At 38.5% G+C, this 18334-nt stretch overlaps 1 protein-coding gene across 4 annotated transcripts in view; it reads left to right on the plus strand.

Annotated features, from left to right (window-relative positions):
- The window catches only part of HHAT (hedgehog acyltransferase), a 161917-nt gene that overhangs the window by 64179 nt on the left and 79404 nt on the right, over positions 1-18334 (plus strand). For all 4 annotated transcript variants that reach the window (XM_071548047.1, XM_071548046.1, XM_071548044.1 and 1 more), the window contains one exon: positions 13838-14039. In XM_071548047.1, the coding sequence (XP_071404148.1) occupies positions 13838-14039 (202 nt within the window). The remainder of the gene's footprint in view (positions 1-13837; positions 14040-18334) is intronic.

Genomic DNA, 18334 nt, shown 5'->3' on the forward strand with positions numbered 1-18334 from the left:
GTACAAGCAATTCTTAAGTTATACATGGCAAGGTCAGTTGCATCTGAATAATTATGATATAATTTGAAAACATAATTACCGTCTGGGCAGTAAAACCATTTCCATCATGATCGGTCAAATGGCGAATTTCTACGATACACTTAATTTCTGTCTCTCATTCCTTCTTCACTCTGCTTCAATTTTCATAAATTGAGTCTTGTATTTTAGTTGCATAGTAAGAAAATGATGCTGAAAAGGAACAAAAAAGCGTGGTGGTTTTTTTCTTCTGTGGTTCATTTCCACAGTGGCTTCTTTTCATGATCTTTTTTCCACTTCTGCAAACCTGCTGATGAGTACAAGAAGTAGGGTGCTTGCAAATGGCCCCAGCACAGGTAGATAGATCCTTGTCTCTGTTCGCTTTGAAGTATAAGCGTTTAATCAACTAGCTATCAGATGAGCTGATGCTGTGTAGTAGGAGTTAAAACTCTGGGTCTATATAAAATGGTTTGGGGACTTTAGTCATGTAATGTCTGTTGTCATTGTTAACATCATGATAATTTAAGAAAGCCTAGAGTTTGAAGGTGAACATACCAGGCAATTATTTTCTTACTGTAATAGAGGTCTTGGTCATGTTTGACAATGTGAACATTTTGCATCTTTGATCATTCCTTGCCAGCAGCAAACACAAATGAGCGATACTGCTTCATGCCTACCTCTGAACTAGGCAAGTGCTGTCAGTAAAACATTCTTGTTTTTCCTTTTCTCTCTCACATGTACATGCAAAAATCCACAATGAGTTAGCAGAATGATCGGTGAGTGGTGCAGGCCTTGCTGTGCTCCTTAGAGCTCTGGTGAGCCCACTACAGCGTTACCTGCCAGCAAGTTACTAAGTTGTTCTCAGAACTGAAACCAAGGTAAGCATTGTAAAATCTGCCCAGGGCTTACTAGTTTCCTACCAAAGCTGGAGATATGGTAAATGTTGAGTCAGGGACCCTGGATATTGTCTTGTGGGTGGCAGAACTGCTTTGTGCAAGTCATGATGCTGTCCTAGTTTATACTTCTGCAGAGGCAGGGATGGGATAGTTGAATTCTTTGCATGGAGTGCTGGATCAGTTTTTGTGCTTCAGATTTGGTGATTGGTAGTCCTAAGGGGATTTGGTTTTTTTGAGAGAATCCTCCAGTCATGGTAAATAAGAGACAAATTTGCAGCCGGGAATGTGTTGATAAAAAATGCTTTGTCTGTGCGATTTAGGAGCCTGTAAGAAACAGAAGAAAGTGGTGTCAGTTACTACTTGTTTGAAAAGAGGGTGAATATGTACGTAGAAAGCTCCTTGGGTCACTTTAAAAGGGCTTAGGTTCTACATATTATGTAAGTACCTGCCTGATGGTAAGCATATACATGCTCTCCAATTAAGCAAGACACGTTTGTGACTAACATGGGATCAACAGAGCTTAGATTATGCCATTGGTATGTCATCACATCACTTGTCTTACTCATTCACATAATGGCTTTCAGAGCCAGTAACAGCAGAACAGTGTTTATACTATAATTCTGGCAAAATGTTAAATCTCTGTAGCATTATCAGCTAGAAAATTTTGAAACATGGAGAGGACAGGCTTGTCTCACATGTCAAGCACTCTGTAAAGGCTGCTGCCTGATTTTGGATAATACCTGCAGCCTGTCTTCTGCAGTCTGACATGGATGTAATAAGCAATATATTTATGTCATACTGCCAACCAGACTCTTTCCTGCAATGGTCTGAATGGTATTAGAGTTTGTCCAGCACCAGAGATTGATACTTTTGTTTTCTTTCTCTCTCTCTTTCTTGAATAGTCTGTACTTCGACTTTGCAACACACAAAAATATATGCCACATATTTTGTTCACAAAACCAAGGATTGATAATGAACACGCTTTCTCAATCACCTTACCTTTCAAAAACTCTGAGTTAAAATGGAACAGCATGGTGGTTTTTTGTATTGCTTTTTCCCTTAGAAAGTGAAAAAGTACAGCAAAGGTGGCTGAAGGTAGAAGAAGAATGCCCTTGCAATTGATTTAAACTCTACCTACTCAGCAAAACAAGCATCATAAGAATCACAACTAGGCTTCCTTCACACAAGGTACTCAGATTTAATATTGAACTCTATTAACAAGGTTAAAAAATGCTGTATGATGATTATGAACAAGTTTTCTTTCTCAGGTACAGCTGCAAAGAAAAATATCTGCCCTGTGCAGAGATCCTGTTGGTCACAGGGGTTACCATTGTGAAGAAATGTGTATTATACAACTAGAACTAGGTCTAAAACAGTCTAAATTTTGCCAGCATTTACTTTTATTCATTCTTCGTGCTTGTTACACTAGGAGCTAAAAATCACCTCCTGTTCTGAATGGCAGCAGCCCCACCTGAAATCCTCAACCTTCTGCCATCAGTGGACGCTTTAGAGGTTTTAATACAGACTGTTGCAGCTGCTTTTATGCTGTCCCCTATAGCTTTAAAAGGGATGTTGGAGCTTGCTTAAATGAGTCTGTGATAGGATCCTTTGATTTCCAACCTTTCTCGTGCAGGAGCAGAAAAGCCGTTACCTATTGGGATCTCAGGAGTAGCCCCAGCCGCTTCTGTGTTCCAGCTCAGAGGAAAGGTGGTAAGGGAGTGAGGGAACAATGGCTCTCCAAGAGGGATTACCTCAGGAGCTGTGTCATATGCTCAGCTTGTCCCATAAAGGAACAAAGGAGAGTAAGAGGACAGTGGTTATGTGTTTGTTCTTGAAATAAAATTGGAGTTTAACACTGATACTTCACAGCTTAGCTGCAATGTTAGTGCTGTGCATGTGCTCAGAAGAGGATTTAACTAGCAGGCTTAATGTTAAGGACTGTATTTTGCTTTGCACTTTATTTTCTTTACTGAATTATCACCCTATGGAGATAATTCTCAATCAAAATGCAAGCAAAAATATCACTAGATTTGGAAGCACAGTAAGAATTCACATGCAGGAATGCTTAGAAGATGAAAACAGGACAGCCAAGTCATAATTGTATACAGCTATTCTTCCCAATGTGTAAGATGAGAAAATCGTTGTATATTGTGTATGGTATCAAGTTTATATAGTAAAGAATTTTTAATGTAGGAAACATTGTTTTCACAATAAAGTGGAAATCCTTTAGTGCAGATGCTCTGGAAATGGAACAAATTGAAATAACATTCAAATAGGAAAAAATAACTGTCAAACTCACACTGCTAAATCCAGTCTCCAAACTAAGTTAGTGGTGAAAGAATTAATTTTTGTCATGCTGCTCTGCTAAATGTGTGTTCTGCTTAATGAACCTTGTCCTTGCATCCACAAACCTCACAAAACATGCAGGGGTCCAGCTAAAGCATGAAAATTAAAAGAAATATAAATACACAATTACCAAATGCTTTTTTCTCTTGAAATAGCAATGAGTGGTAGCATCATCCCTGTAACTAATAAGGGTCAAGAAATGTTTCTGATTCTTCATTCCTCAAATTGGAAAATGTTTGGTTTGAGTGATTTTTGGGATAGAGCAGAGGATGCTTGGTGCAAAAGGCACTTGGAAATGAAAATGAGTACAGAATCCAGATCCCTATCCATCTGAAACTGATGAAAAAATCTTGCTGACAATAAAATAAAATAAAATACAGTCTGGCCTTTTCTTTTAGGAGCAAATAAACAGGTATTGGCTGTCACTGTACAGGATAGAATGGAGACTGAGCCAATCACAGCATTGCCAGATGGTTACAGGAAGAGCATGGAGTGGGTTCCTTTGAAGGGATTAGCAGGTATTTAGTTTGTAGAAAAAGGTGAGAAACAAATGAAGGTGGCTAGCATCACTAATAGTCAAATGGGAAAGCAAGTGCAAATGAGGAAGTACCATTTTATGGCCACTCAACTTCACATTAAATCTCACTGAACATTATACTGTTTATTAACAGTACTGTTGAGATGGATCGTGGTTATCAATCTCTGCAGTGGTGCTGTTAAACAAAACATTTGCAATGTAAACAGAAGATGTTTTGAGACAATGTTAATGCACTTGACCCCAGACAATTATATTTGACTTTTTGGTATGCATGAATTCTGTGCATATGGCTCTGCTCTGCCACTGTGTGACCTCATAATTGAGAATCATGAGGTTTAGTTAAAAGCTGAAAGAGAACTTTGCCTTAACTGGCTGAGCATTTCTAATCTACTTCAGGGCCAAGAGTCAAGTCACTGGTGAGGATGCATCTGCAATTCAGCTACTTTTTCATTGCCTCTTGGCTTTCAGTCTCAGCCGGGAGCTAATGGATGCTGTACCTGTGCATCCTTCTTTCTGAAGTAACTTCCCTGTCTGTGGAAAGGAAAGATGCTCCTGGAGGCGGGGTCTGCCTCAGCATGGAGGCAGAAAGCATTGGATAATGTTGCTCTGTTTGCAGCTCTCCAGGTTGAGTGGTACTTGTGTGAGTAGTGACTTGTGACAGGGAGAAGTTATTTTCCAGTGAAGGACTGGTCTCTGAAAGATAGTGGAAAAAGGACAGCTGAGAGCAGTGGTTGCTGCCACACAGTTGAGGCTGGAGTCAAGGGCAAGTGTTTCATCTCCATCCAGTGTCACCCATGGTTTGTGGGTGCAGAGCCTTATGGTTACATTTAGTGTGGTGAGATGTTGACTGTGCATGAGCTTTCTTTTCTGACACCTTCAGTTCCATTGTGGCAAAACTGCAGTAGGATAGAGGGATTTTGTACTGTCTAATACTCTTCCAAGTGTGGAGCTTGCAGCCCTGGATGGTACTCAGACCTAGAGGGGTATGAGTTATTGAATATTGAAGCCATTTAAATGCTTTGTTCAATATTTGGTGAATAATTCAAGCAGTTTTAAGGCTAAACCATAGCTATCTTATCATTATATTCTTTAGATTGCTGTCTGACTGACAGATTTGTTTCTTCTTGAGGTTTTTCAGAAAAAATGTGCCAGGTTGGTGTTGCTGATTCTATTTAATTTTTTGAAGCTACCTGACATTTCTTAGCTGGTTAACCTGAGTCCTAAGGATGATGTGAGTGCAAACTGCTGTTTCATAATGTGTTCCGAAGTACCACCAGGAATTTGTTAGCAGTTTCCAAGCTGGATGAAGGTTTTTTTATTTCTACTTGGTTACCCCCACTTTTGAAGAAAGAAAAGGAGTTTGTTTGCTTTTTATAGTCTGTTGAAGTCTCAATAAGCAGAAAACAGGAAACAATCACTAGTGACCCAATGTGTCACCCAGATGCTTCCTTGAATGTCTTTCAGAGAATTTCATGAAGTCACACTGACTAGAATACTGATGACAGCCTTATTGGTCTTTAACCTGTTTTCTGTTTTTTCTGGCCTATATTTGTACTTAGCAATTAAAACTGGTTTTGTTGATTCATCCTCCTGGGGCTTTTAATGAAGGTCTTTACAAAGTCATTATTTTATCAATCAATATTTGTTCTCTCTTTCTAACAAAAAGATTACCCTTAGACAACTAGACAGATACACAGCTCAGTGTTGTAACAGGTTAAGAAAATTTATCATACATTTTCTACTTAATCTTCCATGATGCCCTAACAGATGGTTTTTCCCTGGTAGACTTTTACCATTTCTTTTCTCTTGAGCGTGCACCATTTTTTTCCTGCTCCTGACATATATACTTAAATTTCTGGCTGTAGCTACAGCATTTCTTTCTCAAGTTTTACCTTTGCACTGGAATACTTTGTGGCTGTATGTTTAAAACTTGCTGGTTTGTTTAGCTCTGGTCTCCTGTTGCTGCTGACTTCACAGGAATTGACATTTTCTACTTAGGTTTTTATCTGTATTGACCCATGTTTCCAACTGGTGTTAGGAAAACATATCTTCTTTCTTTAAAAATGTGAAAAAAGGAGATCATCATTATTTAAGGGTGTGGCTTCTAGTAAATATTTTCCTTCACTCTGCATAATTAAATTTATATCCATTCTCACTTTTATAACACATAGGCAATGTTGATTTGGGCTGATAAATATGGATTGTACTCTGCATAAGAGGAGATTTAAGTCTTCTGGTGTTTGAAGGGTTGTTGACACAGGCTGGAGAGTGTATAGAAGTTCTTTATTGTAGAAGGTGCTGTATAATCTGAAGTCATCCCAGCTTTGCCTAGACATCTCAGTGCCTTGGCTGTGCTTTATAAATAGTCTTTTCCCAGAACTGCAGACAGTGTTTTCTAAGAAATGTGAGCTCAGGAGAGATGACTGAATTACTCATTTTGGAATAATGTCAAAAGCCTAACTCTCCAAACTTTGTGCACATGCAGTTTGGAGGAATGTGCATTCCTTCAGCAGACACACTGACATTCATCAAGTTTCCTGCCGTATTTAAGCAATGTCTCTCTATATTTCTGCTTTTCATTAATTACATGCCTTCGCTTTATTTCAGACATGCATTTGAAGTACATTTTGTTGCATTTGAAGTACATTTTGTAGATGTTGCTTTATAATCTGAAGGTTATAATGCTTACTGAGTCTTCACTGATTTTGGAATTTCAGATCTTGAACATTATTCTGGTCTCACAAAAATTTGTATTTCTGATGTACCCAGCTGAAAATCTCCAGACGTCTTGGTTTCTGCTTGTCCATAGAACTATACAGCCCAGTGAGGCAAAGGTATTGCATGGTTTGGTGAACTTGCTGTGTGGTCTGTGGATACTAACAATGCCCTTTGACTTGCAGGTGTACAAAGGGATATAAAATTGCAAGAGAATCATCCGGCTCTCCATAAAGGAATCTGTAAAGATTAAACAGGCTTTCTGTTACCTAGCAAATTGAAGAGGGCTGTTTAACTTTATCATCTTGTCTCTAAGCAAAAATGGTTTAATAAGGAAAATAAATAGGTTCTGTTGTAGTGACTGCATTTCATGCACTCCTTTGGCAGAGGTGTGCTGGAAAAGGTAGCTGTTAAGTGCATGGTGATTCTATTTTAAACATCTGAATTCGCACATGCAGATTAATCTGCATTTTTTCTCATGTACCTGGCATACTAAGATTTGCAGAATGGCTAAATAGCTTGTGCTTACACCTATGGAATTTAAAACAGCTTTCTAAGAGGGGGGAGAAAACCTAGTACTTTATTCTTGGCACGGTCAACGCAACAAATGACACTTAACAGTTTTTCACTAACTGAGCCACAAACAGTTCAATGTGTGCAGTCACACGCAGAGGAAGAATTGGTTTCTGTAACTTTACCTGTAGTTGAAAACTACTGTAAAATGTGATGTTGTGAGTGCAAACTTCTGGTGAGAGGATGGATGGCAAGGGAAGAGAGTTGCTGCAAAGGATTTATTTGTGTGGGAAAATTATACCTATGCAGCTTCCAGTTCAGGTATGGTGAGCTCTGAATTTTGAGCTGGGCCCTCCAGTGTAAGTCAGGAGAAATAAAGAAAACGAGGGGGAAAAAAATTGATTCTTTTGTTCATGGTGTTGCTTATGCATTCTGTCTAATGATTACTTAGGGCACAGTGAGCAGCTCCTGGTCTGCATCTCTGACTGATGCCCTAGCCACAGACTTGTTTTTTCTTGCATATTCACTCTTTGAAACTAATTTTCCTTTCTGCCTGGTGGCAGCCTGGTAACAGACAGCTGGAGCAATCCTATGAGAGGCAAGATATGTTGGTCTCCCTGGCAAAGAGCCTGACCTCTACCATTTTATAAGCAAAGAGCGACAGTGCTATTAATAGATCCCTCCTCTAGCAGTGTTTTCAAAGAAGTATATAGCCTGATTGTTGTGCTGCTGAGCCTCGATGCCATCAGCACGTAGGAGGTGTATTGTATCAGGAGTGAATTGGGCCCCTGAGAGGAGTCAAGTTCAGAACCGCTTCAGGGAGCTCTGCAGGCTCTGCATGGGTGGAGGGAGGAGTGCCTGCTTCCCAACTCCACCTGCCAGCTGGGGACACAGGTCCCTCCCACCCAGTAGCTGAGCTGCAGGCACTTAACTCTAGGCTGTTTTGGCAATAATATCTAGGCTTCTATTGTTGGCAAAACGTTTTGGGCAGTGGTTTGAACTTGCTGGTTTAACCAGACTTTTGGCACTTTGGCCGTCTGGAAGCTCTCCCATTTCCATTGCGATCAAAGGTAGCTGACATGGTAGTTTTGCGTTTGAGTGCAAACAGGTGGTAGTAAACAGGATTTCTTTCCTAGATGCAGCTGGGAGAAAACTAAATACAGCAGTCCATCAGCAATGAAACTTTCTCTATTAAAAAGCAGTATTATGATTTAGATTAAAATTTCATTTGAAATAAATGACTCTCTTTGAAAACATGAGCTTCCTTGGAAGAGTGAATTCAAATGATTTTTTTGATATTCCCCAGTTATCTGCCCTTTGACATGAGGACTCAACTTGTATTTTTTTTGTCGAGTGCAAGGGAAGAAAAGTACTTTAAATGCTTCTCAGTTTTTTAGTACAAAACTTCACACTCAGTCTTTGCTGGGAAACATGCTAGCAATTAGAAAGTGTATAAAAACTCAGGTCATATTTGTAAAACTTGTGTTTTTGCATATGAATATTCTCATTAATGCTTTGTAACCCAAATGGACTTAATTTCTCATTAAACATTTTTGTGGTAATGTAACAAGGCTTGCCTGCAGACAGCATTAACTTAAATATTTTAAATGGTCTGAATTTGTCAAAGTCTCTCTAAACATTGCATTAAGCTGGTGAGGTGAGAGAATCTTACAAAGCTTAAAAAGCTTTGCCAACAGGCCAGCAGAATTGTCAGATGATATAAAAAATTGAGTTTCACAGTAGGAACAAGGCTTACATCTCCTAATGGAAAGTTTGCCAAATGATATTCCAATATCTCTGGTTATTTCTTTATTTCAGGTGCAAATATGTTTGGCTCAGCCTTCAAAGTCATGTTTACAGGAGATGCTTCTTTGATTTAAAACAGATTTATTCATGTGGGACCCAGTCTTGCAAAGACATAGAGTTGTGCTTTATTTCTGCACTCCACATGGCTCCTTCCAAGTCAATGGCAGCTTGAACTGGCAAAACAGGAATTTTAATGAGTTTGCCCCAAAGTAAGAATTTGGAGAACTGGGCCTGAAATATTTTTATTATGCAATAGAGAAATAGTTTGAAATCAATAGTCTAAGGCCACGAAGAGAGGATTAAAAATAAAGGAACTAAGGAAACCCAACTCCAGTTCTAGAGGGAATTCCCCTATAGTTCTAACCCTGTGCCATGCTACACTTCATTTCGTTCAACTCTCTTTTGTGGTGACAGTTGTTAGGATAATTTGGAAGCAAAATGAGTAGTACCTTGGTTGTTCAGATTTATCCTCAAAATTGTTCAGGCTCACATTAAACATTGATTTTACAACTAATAATGAAGAATATTTTATTGACTTACTGGGTCCAAGTCTCCAGGCATAATGCTGCCTGGACAAAATTTTTCATACATGTCCACCTCACTGTACAGAACCTCAAGCAATTTCCGTTGTCAGGACGTAAGATAGAAGACTATATTATTGCTTTTTTACTTTTGCTGTGTTGTCTGTGTAACTGCCCAACTCAAAAGAGTACGACAGTAAAACTATTAACACTGGAATGCTTTGAAACTTAGAGAGGCATCAGAATTTTGAGCATTTAATGTTCCCTGAAATAAAACACAAAGTCCTCATATATTAATTTTATGTACAAGAAGTTTGCCATTACAAGCAAATTAACATTTTTTTTAACATTTCACCTTGTTCTGGATAAGATGTTCCAAGACTGTATGACTAAGAAAAGGGAAAAGAAAATTGTGAATTGCTTTATGACGTTACTATGGGAAGAAATTCAGGCACATGTTGAAGAAAGCTGCTGAACAGAACAGCAGATAAACAGGTGCTTTACTTGCACGTACTTCAAGACTTGAATATGTTTAAAATGATATACATGTGGAAGTAAGAGCAGTGTATGGAGGCCTCACAGAATAATAGCCCTTCTGGGTGATTCTTAACTGGTTATAAATGCTCCTCTTAGAGGTTTTCTGAAGTTACCAGAATAAAGACTTTTTAATGTAGTCATTAAAAGCAAAGAAACTCTGTGTTTTCTAAGGAAATGGTTGTCAGATTTCTTATGATTGTTCTGTAGATTACCACTTCAAGAAAACTAGCAGGATGGTTATGGGATTTAAAAGGTATTCTCTGTAAGTAAATGTCACTTTTAAATACCTCAGCTCTTATGTGTGTGTTTGCATTACTTTAGGGATTTAGATGCTACCATTTGCATATTTTATCCAATTCTCTAATGTTCACTTAGTGAGTTAAAATCAAGAGAAGGTGAGTAAATGGAACAGCTTGCTGGCTGTGGATAAGCTGATTGTGGGATGAAAAGTAAGGTGCTTTGTTATTCAGAAGACACACACATACTATGTATGCTTTGGTTGTGAAAGTAACATGTTTAATAGTGTGTAAATTTTAGTTTGAAATCAAAACAGAGTCTAGAGAAATATGGTTAAGACTGGCATCTTTGCCTTGGGAGGGGAAGTCTAAGAATGTATGTTTAGTGGTGTCAGATGTGGGGGTGTGCGTACAAATAATTTTTACTGTACAGCATTCTCTCAATATTTGTATTTATGTGCTTCAAATGTTCCCCAGATGCTTTGAGGTGTTTAATTACATTGTGTTCTTTTTACCCTTCTCTCTGTCTGGTATGCACAACCTTTTTCTTCTAACAGCATGAAGTGCCTTTCTCTGTTGTCCTTAAAGGAAGTCTAGCCAGCCCAGGAATGGTTGGCAAAGTCTGGCCTGTGGCATTCAGAAGTTCTGCTCTGATAGTCTGCCTAGGAATCTATTCTTTCACCTTCAGATTTCTCCTTTGAACTTTTGGAAGTGATTCACTTTTGGTCCCCTAAGGTGATGTTTTATTTTTAAATACTCACCTTGCCTGCATTTTTTGATACTAAGCATCTTCTACAGGCCTAATCCTCCCATTTGTAATTTTCATGGATCTTAAAGGGGACCATTGTTGCCCATCCCTGTAACACAACCTGGAGGGACAGTACCAATTACTACGCTCAAATCTACTTAACTTGGCATCCTTTTCTCTTTGCAAAATATTTTGTTACTTCTCTTCGTTTGTCTGCCTTTGGTGCACTGACCACCGTATAAGCATTGAGTTTTCTTTTTCTGTATGTGAATTAAGATAATTTTTTTATGTGGCACCACATTTTTTTCTGCCTTTCTTGCACATCTAGACTAAATGTGTAATCTCTTTATGAACTGTTAAGAAACTTTGCTACAAGGGTGTTTCTTTGATTTGTGTTAGGCTGCCATGAGGACCCATGGTTACTTTTATGTGCTAACAGTCCTTGAAGTGGGGATTTTGAGCTTCTCTGTGCATTTTCTGTGATTAGAAATGCGAATAGTGTAAAAGCTTCATGAAAGCTTAAAATTACGTATTTATGTAATGCTGTTCTACATATGGTGCATCGGGTCAGCATGCTCTACAGCAACATCTCTGTTTGTGTAAACCCTGAGTACAGTACACTGTTCACAGTACAGAGGGACTGTAGGGATAGATTGAAGGTAAGAGGGAGAAAAGTTAGGAAGCATGCAGATAAAAAAAGACATCAATTTGCAGTATCCATTGCCCCTTAAACTCACTCTCTCCCTGCGTCCTTCCTTCCCTCCTCACAGATTTTGTTAGCAAACTGCAGGGCAGAGCAACTTTCTGAATATACTGTAAGAAGCTCCTTTTCTTCCCCATCCCACCAAGGGAAGATGAGCGAGGGGCTGTGTGGGGCTTAGCTCCTGACCAGGGTTAAACCACAACAAAGTATGTGTTGTGTTGTACATGATAATACAGAAGTAATATGTTTCTTCCACATCTGGCTTAATACCGTATTTTACTGGTTTATTCTTTGTCACACTCAAGCATAAAGGTAGCTTTCTGTAATCAGATGAGTATTGTTTTGTGTGCACACATAGGAAATTTGCCATGGGTCTCACTAGGAGCTAGAACTTCACTAACCTTGAACATTCATCAGAGTTGAGTTATTGCTGTTCAATCATTAAGATGCTGCTGTTAAATACTAAAAATCAGAAAATAGCCTTTTTTTCTCTGCACATTAAACTGAAAGCCCTTTAGGCCAACCTAAACTGAGCCGCAATTGGGAGTGAATGAGTTTGTGCTGCTGAGCTGTTCCTGGTAATGTCAGTGCCAGTGGAGGCTCCCTGTGCTGCCAAGATGGCTGGACCCTACACACCAGTGTCAGTGCAGGGAAGGGGACTGTATAGAAACCCAGAGCTACTTCTGCAGTGGAAGTTCCCTTTTGTGCCATGGATTTAACCCAGGGCCCTATGACATCAGCAGGAGAGTTTCTTCGGGGGTTAGAGGCAGGTCTCTGTCGCAGAGATGTGTCTTTTCAATAGTATCTGGGTTACTTTTAAGTGCTGTGTTTCAGTAAATGTATAGCAGAGAATGAGCTTTGCTGAGCATGGCAGGGGTGGCAGTGCCCTGTTTCGGGGTGCTCTGGGTGAAGCTCTGTGAAACAGGGCACTGCTGTGCTTGCAGGGGTGCGGAGGGGCTGCTCTCAGGGGCTGCCTGCCATCCTCCAGCCAGCCTGGAGCAATGGCGCTGCCTGAAAAATAAACTAATCAGCTTTTTAAAAGGGAGAGGAAAGGTGCTGGGAAATGTCTGTCCTTAGGAGACTGAGCTGCTTGGGTTTTTCATTTCTGTAATCCATTTCATAGAAGGAATTTGCTGAAGCGTAGGGATCTGTGGCTCTGCTCTTTCCACCTTCCATGCCACAGCCCTGCAGGGAATTCATTTGGTTACAGACTGCTAAGATGAACCTCTCTGCTATGAAATTAATTGATTGCAATTGCAAGTGTCTGTTTTTGTCACACTGTTTAAACATAGGAAGGGAAGAGAGAAGAAAACCACAACTTAAATAGAAACTATTGATCTTAATTTCTATTTATTTTCATATGCTTAGTGAAAAAACAGACCTATACTGAAAAACATGATAAATGTAATCAGATGTTCCCTACAGCATGTTGAAGTTAAAACACATATTGATGTTATGCTTAAAGAGAATTTGGAGCATTTGCCGGTTGTTTTTTTTAATGACTTTTCTGTTTACCCTTTAATTATGCTCATCATTTTCTTTTACCCTGTTACTTATTTTCTTACTTCCTAAGATTAGGAATAAAGCAGTATGTTAATTTTCCTTTTAAATTTTTAGGCTATTTATCTCTGAATATGAAAACTGATAACCAGAGAGAGAAATTTCACTGCAAAAAATTTCCTTTCGTTATCTTAGCAACTAGAAATAGTCTCAAATATGAGTACAGTGTGTCATGCAGAAGGAGTGACAGCTGAGGAAAGCTGTCACTGATGGTTCTCATAGCACATCTCCTCCCTAGAACCCATGAGCTGGATGGTGACTCCATTGCCTGGTGGGCTTCTTCAGAGTGTTGACAGAAATATGCAACTTCTTCAGATAAAGTCTGGCCGGTGGCCATGCCTTACTCAGAAAATGCCAGGAGTGGATGTAGCTCTTTAGGAAGACTGGAAGTGAAATGACCCACAAAACAGTGTCGGCTTTCAGAATCTCATTGCTTTGGGCATTTTTACTGAGGGAGCACTGCTTTCTGGACACTTACAAGCATCAATTAGTGACTAAGCTTCTGACTCTTGTATTCAATTTAAATACAGAATGCATGCAGGGTGCTTCATACAGGTTTTGGGATTTTTTGGTACATGTGCTCTGAAGGTCATTAGGAAGACATGATCCTGAGAGTATAATATAAGAAGAAGATAGGAAATATTTTCACTTCATGTAATTTTTAATCTCTAACAGTGTTGCTTATCTGTTGTTTCACCTACAGGTACATTTATGTTCCAATGGGAGGATCTCAGTCCAGTTTGCTTGGAATGCTATTTTCTACAGCCCTCACTTTTGCCTTTATAAGCTACTGGCATGGAGGACAGAGTTATTTGTGGTACTGGGGCGCACTTAATTGGTTTGGAGTAGTTGTGGAAAACGGTGTCAAGAGGATACTTTCTATTTCACTTATTCAAGATTTAATTGTAAGTTGAATCTCTCTTTATTTCACGTTCTTGTTTCCTAGCTCTGTACTCGTCTGAAGTTCCTGGTTACTAGTTTGGTTTTACCAAGATTAAAAGTCATGGATAACAGGTAAAAGAGTTAGCATTCCCTTGCCCACCTTCCCGTATCTGGGGAATAACTAGTTCACATAACTGGAATCTTGCAAAATATCAGCAAACCAAACAGTGGAAATTTGCATGGTCTTAAAAGCTTCCTCTGCAGTCCTAGAGTAAGCAAATGCTTGTCACGTTGTATATGGCTGAACAGAAGCCAGTTTTAACATTTATATTCTGATTTCACTCAGGATGGCCTTAAAATATTCATCTTCACTAAAATTAGGAGTGTATATTTCTAACCATGTGTTTCCTGGACAAATGAGTGTGTAGCAGCTGCTTGCATCTGGGAACAAGCTTACACTGGGAAATGTTATGCCACTACAGATCCAAGTAAAGAAAGTATTATTTTGCCTTGAACTCCTCTGACACTTTCACTTTAGTTACACTTTTGACTTTCATGCTATCATTTCCAATGGGCAAAATTGACTTTGACGTGCAATCATATGCAAAAAACACTTTTAATTTTGATGGTCATTTTAATCTGCAGGTTTGCTCTCTAGCTAATCCCAAATCTTCTAATTACTGTAAGAATAAGTAATTCTTATATCTTGCTTCCTTACTGTGATAAGTGCACAGAATTTGCACTCCTATGTAATGTTGTTGTGGTAGAGACTTTGCAGCCTGATGAAATCCTGCTGCTCAAGTGAGATGCTTGTTTCTCCATCCCAGCCATTTCAGTTTTCATTGTTGTAGCATCCCATGTGCAGCAGCTGATACAACTCAGTAATTTAGTAGCCAATAATATCCAATGCTACCTTATATCACCCAATTGTCCATCTCTGCAATTTCAGTGATAGTCTGGAAGCAGCTTTTTACCTTCCTAGAGAATGAGTTTATCAGATCCATTAATCCTCCCTCCAGGGTATAACTGAGCTTCGCCATCTGACCAGCTGCATATGTTTGTCTCTGGACTGGAAGAGAGCACAGTTTTTTAGGCATCCAGCTCTATGAGGAAATAGAAGTGTAGGGACTTTTATCTGATGTTATTGTATTGCAAATTTTAAAAGAACTCTTAAGGAATTAAGTGCTTAAATATCAGGGAAATTACAAGGACATGGCATTAAGAAGGTGGGGTTTTCTATGTTGCATTAATTTTTAGCACGTAGTTCTAATTATGGTTAACTGATGCTGGCAGCAGGGCTTTTTTTGCATAAATCAACTCCTAACAATGAAACCTCTCCTTTGTTTTTATCCAGTGTTTTTAAAGGCCTATCCAGTGTCTTCCCTGTCTCCTGTATTGTTCCTTTCTGTTTGCAAACATAGCTATAGACCTTCCTTAGAAGACACTTTCAAGCCAATATTTTTAATATGAATAGTTTTGGCATCTAAATTAGTGGATTATGCAGATCTTGCTGCATTCAGTTATGGCTGAGTCATGATTTGCCTTGGGCCTTCAAGGTGTCTCTACAATGATGTGTGCTACAGTCTTTGCAAACCACTCCTTATTGCTCTCTCCTCACTCTTCTAAGTCCCGTTTTCTTCTTGAGTGCTGAGACTGGGAAGCAGATGAGTAGTTAAATTTTGACATTTCCTTATCAAGGGTGGAGTGATATGACATTCTCTGAGATGTACCACATTTGAAAGAAACTGGAAATTTTCTAATGCCCTGTATAAATTTGCCCAGTTTAATCTGGCTTTTGGAAGCATTCCTGTAATCTGTCTCGGTGAGAGGTGTACTGCAAGCCTAGTTGCTGTGATTCTGGGGGCTGGTTTTTCACTTAAATTTCATCTGTTGATAAGGTGAAATCCTTTGCATTCTTCTGCTTCACTCAGTGTCTGTGTTGGCTCTTGAAGGCTATTTTTGAGAAGGAAGGTTTATATTTGTCCCCAGAATAGCAGATGAGTTTCTGAAAAATTACAATGCACAGGTTTATGCTTTTTTAAACCCATTCTGTTTACCAATCCTCCTCATATGTTATTGTTAAATTGAGTTTCAGTTGAACAGGAAGTGTTTAATTAGCAAAATATAAAAAGAGTCTAGAGGTGTAAGTTGAATTTTTAATTCTGCTCTGTTTTTAAGATTGAAATGATGACAAAGGATAAAAAGAATGGTATCAAAACTGTCTCCTTTTGGGGACCCCATTATATTGTCTCAATTCTCTTGCAAAGGGAAGATTTAGAAATCTAAATAAAGCACAGTCTAGTCTCATCCTTCACTGAATCCTTGTGCTGACTAAATACATATATATAAAGACCTATATTTATGCAGATTTTATGGTAGTTTCAGTCTCAGCACTTCAAACCTAGTGCAATGTGGGGAAATAACACTTTTGTAGCAGTCTGGCAAGTTTTAAATGTCATCTCAGGCATATTGAGCTACAATGAACAAAGAAGCCTGGGCATTATTTGCGAGAAGTAAAATCAGCATATAAACAAATATTTACCAAACACAGTAAATTTTCTGATCCAAAAAATTGGCTCTGAAACCTTTAATTTGTATTGGTTGCAAACTAGTGCATGGCTTCCTGATTTCAGCTTTAAAAGAGCTGATGCTCCTTTTTAGGTACTTTTCAACTTGCCATGTTTTGAACTTTAATGTTGCACTAAGTTGTGTTATGAGACGTTATCTATGTATCTTTTTCCCATTAGAGATTACTTGTTAGTTATCAGTAAATTAGAGCTGAATGAATTAATGTTGTCTTTTGAGCAAAACATTATGTGTAAAACAGCAATAAATGCTATGCATCATAAGCTAGGGCTTATCTGGGAACTTTATATTAAATGGGAGAAGTTTAATTGTGTTTCTGTCAGTTTTTTAGTGTTTACTTTTTCGGGTGATATTTAGACTTATACTGAGCAAAGTAGTGCTTTGCTTCACTGGTTCTTGATTAATTTCTTACAGATGAACAGAGACTCCAGTGGTAACTCATTTGAAATCAGTGATAAAATTTGTATTGATTTTTAATAAATAATGTGTCAGATTTCTGAAAGAAAATGCTAATGGCCCTCATTCTCTGAGTGATTTAAATTTTTTTCCTTGCGGAAAATGGGATTTAGATCTGGAAAAAAAAATTAGATCTTGGTATAAAAATAGATTTAGAATGATTTAAACCTTAGAATAGCTGGCAACACCTTTAAATCAATGGATGTTTGAAAAGAAATATTTGGAAATAATCCAATAGGAAGATGTAGCAAGGGGGTGAAGTTGGCAGATGGATAAAATTAATGTTTTAATCTACATTGAAACAGAAACGTTTATTTTTTAGTTCTTTCGTAAAGTGAAATTATTCAGTCTAGTAAGAATTTTTTTAATTGAGACATAAAGGTCTCTTTTTTAACAATCATGCTATGATGACTTTCTAGTTTAAGATCTTATTTCTAGAGTTTTTTAGTAAGAAGCTACTTATATCATAAACAATGCATTTTGAGAAACCATCTAATTTTAAGCATGGAATATTTTAAAGTAGTTGTACTATCCTTGTGTTTTAATTTTTTAAAGTATAAAATACCTTATTTCTACATTTTCATTTATGGCTGTAATGAGGTGCTCTCGTTAATTCCATTTCAGTACTCTGTAATTGCCTACCCAGCCCCCCTTTGCAAAAGGGGAATTATTTTCTATCATGTCCATGTTATTGCTTAGTGTGGTTAGTGTGTTAGATTATTTTGTTTTCCTCAGAAAAATGAACGCCATACATTTGTCTCTACAGTTAAAATATCTTGATTGGTTTGGATTACAGAGATGTGGTGCTTCTGGCAACTAGTACCTTCAGCTTTGCAGAGAACAGAATTTTAGAAGCCTTCCAGAGTTTGGGTGTGGTGAGGGGTTTTTGTCTGTTTTTTTCTTCTACTTGTCTACTCCGTTCTGCTAGGTGCATTAAAATTTCTGCAGTTGTTCATAGTAAGTTATGCATTATGCAGCAATCCTGCAGACAGCTGGCATGGAGCATGGCAAGGTTCTGACTGATGAGCCTGACCTCTGGGCTGTGGTTTGGCAGGGAATTAGCTGGTCTAAAAGCTCATTGCTGTTGAAGGGGGAAAGGTTTAATTTCTCTTTCCTCCCTTCCTTGCAGTCTCACCACTTCTTCTCTGCATGCCTTCCTGCTGGAGTCTTTGCTGAGCTGACACAGATCTTTACCCCAGCAGAAAGCTTTACTTCCTCTGGTTGTTTTATTGCTAGATGATTTGACTAATGAAGATAAATCTGAAAAGCACCCAAA

The sequence above is a fragment of the Pithys albifrons genome, chromosome 2, assembly GCF_047495875.1.
Source record: "Pithys albifrons albifrons isolate INPA30051 chromosome 2, PitAlb_v1, whole genome shotgun sequence".
Classification (NCBI taxonomy): Eukaryota; Metazoa; Chordata; class Aves; order Passeriformes; family Thamnophilidae; genus Pithys; species Pithys albifrons.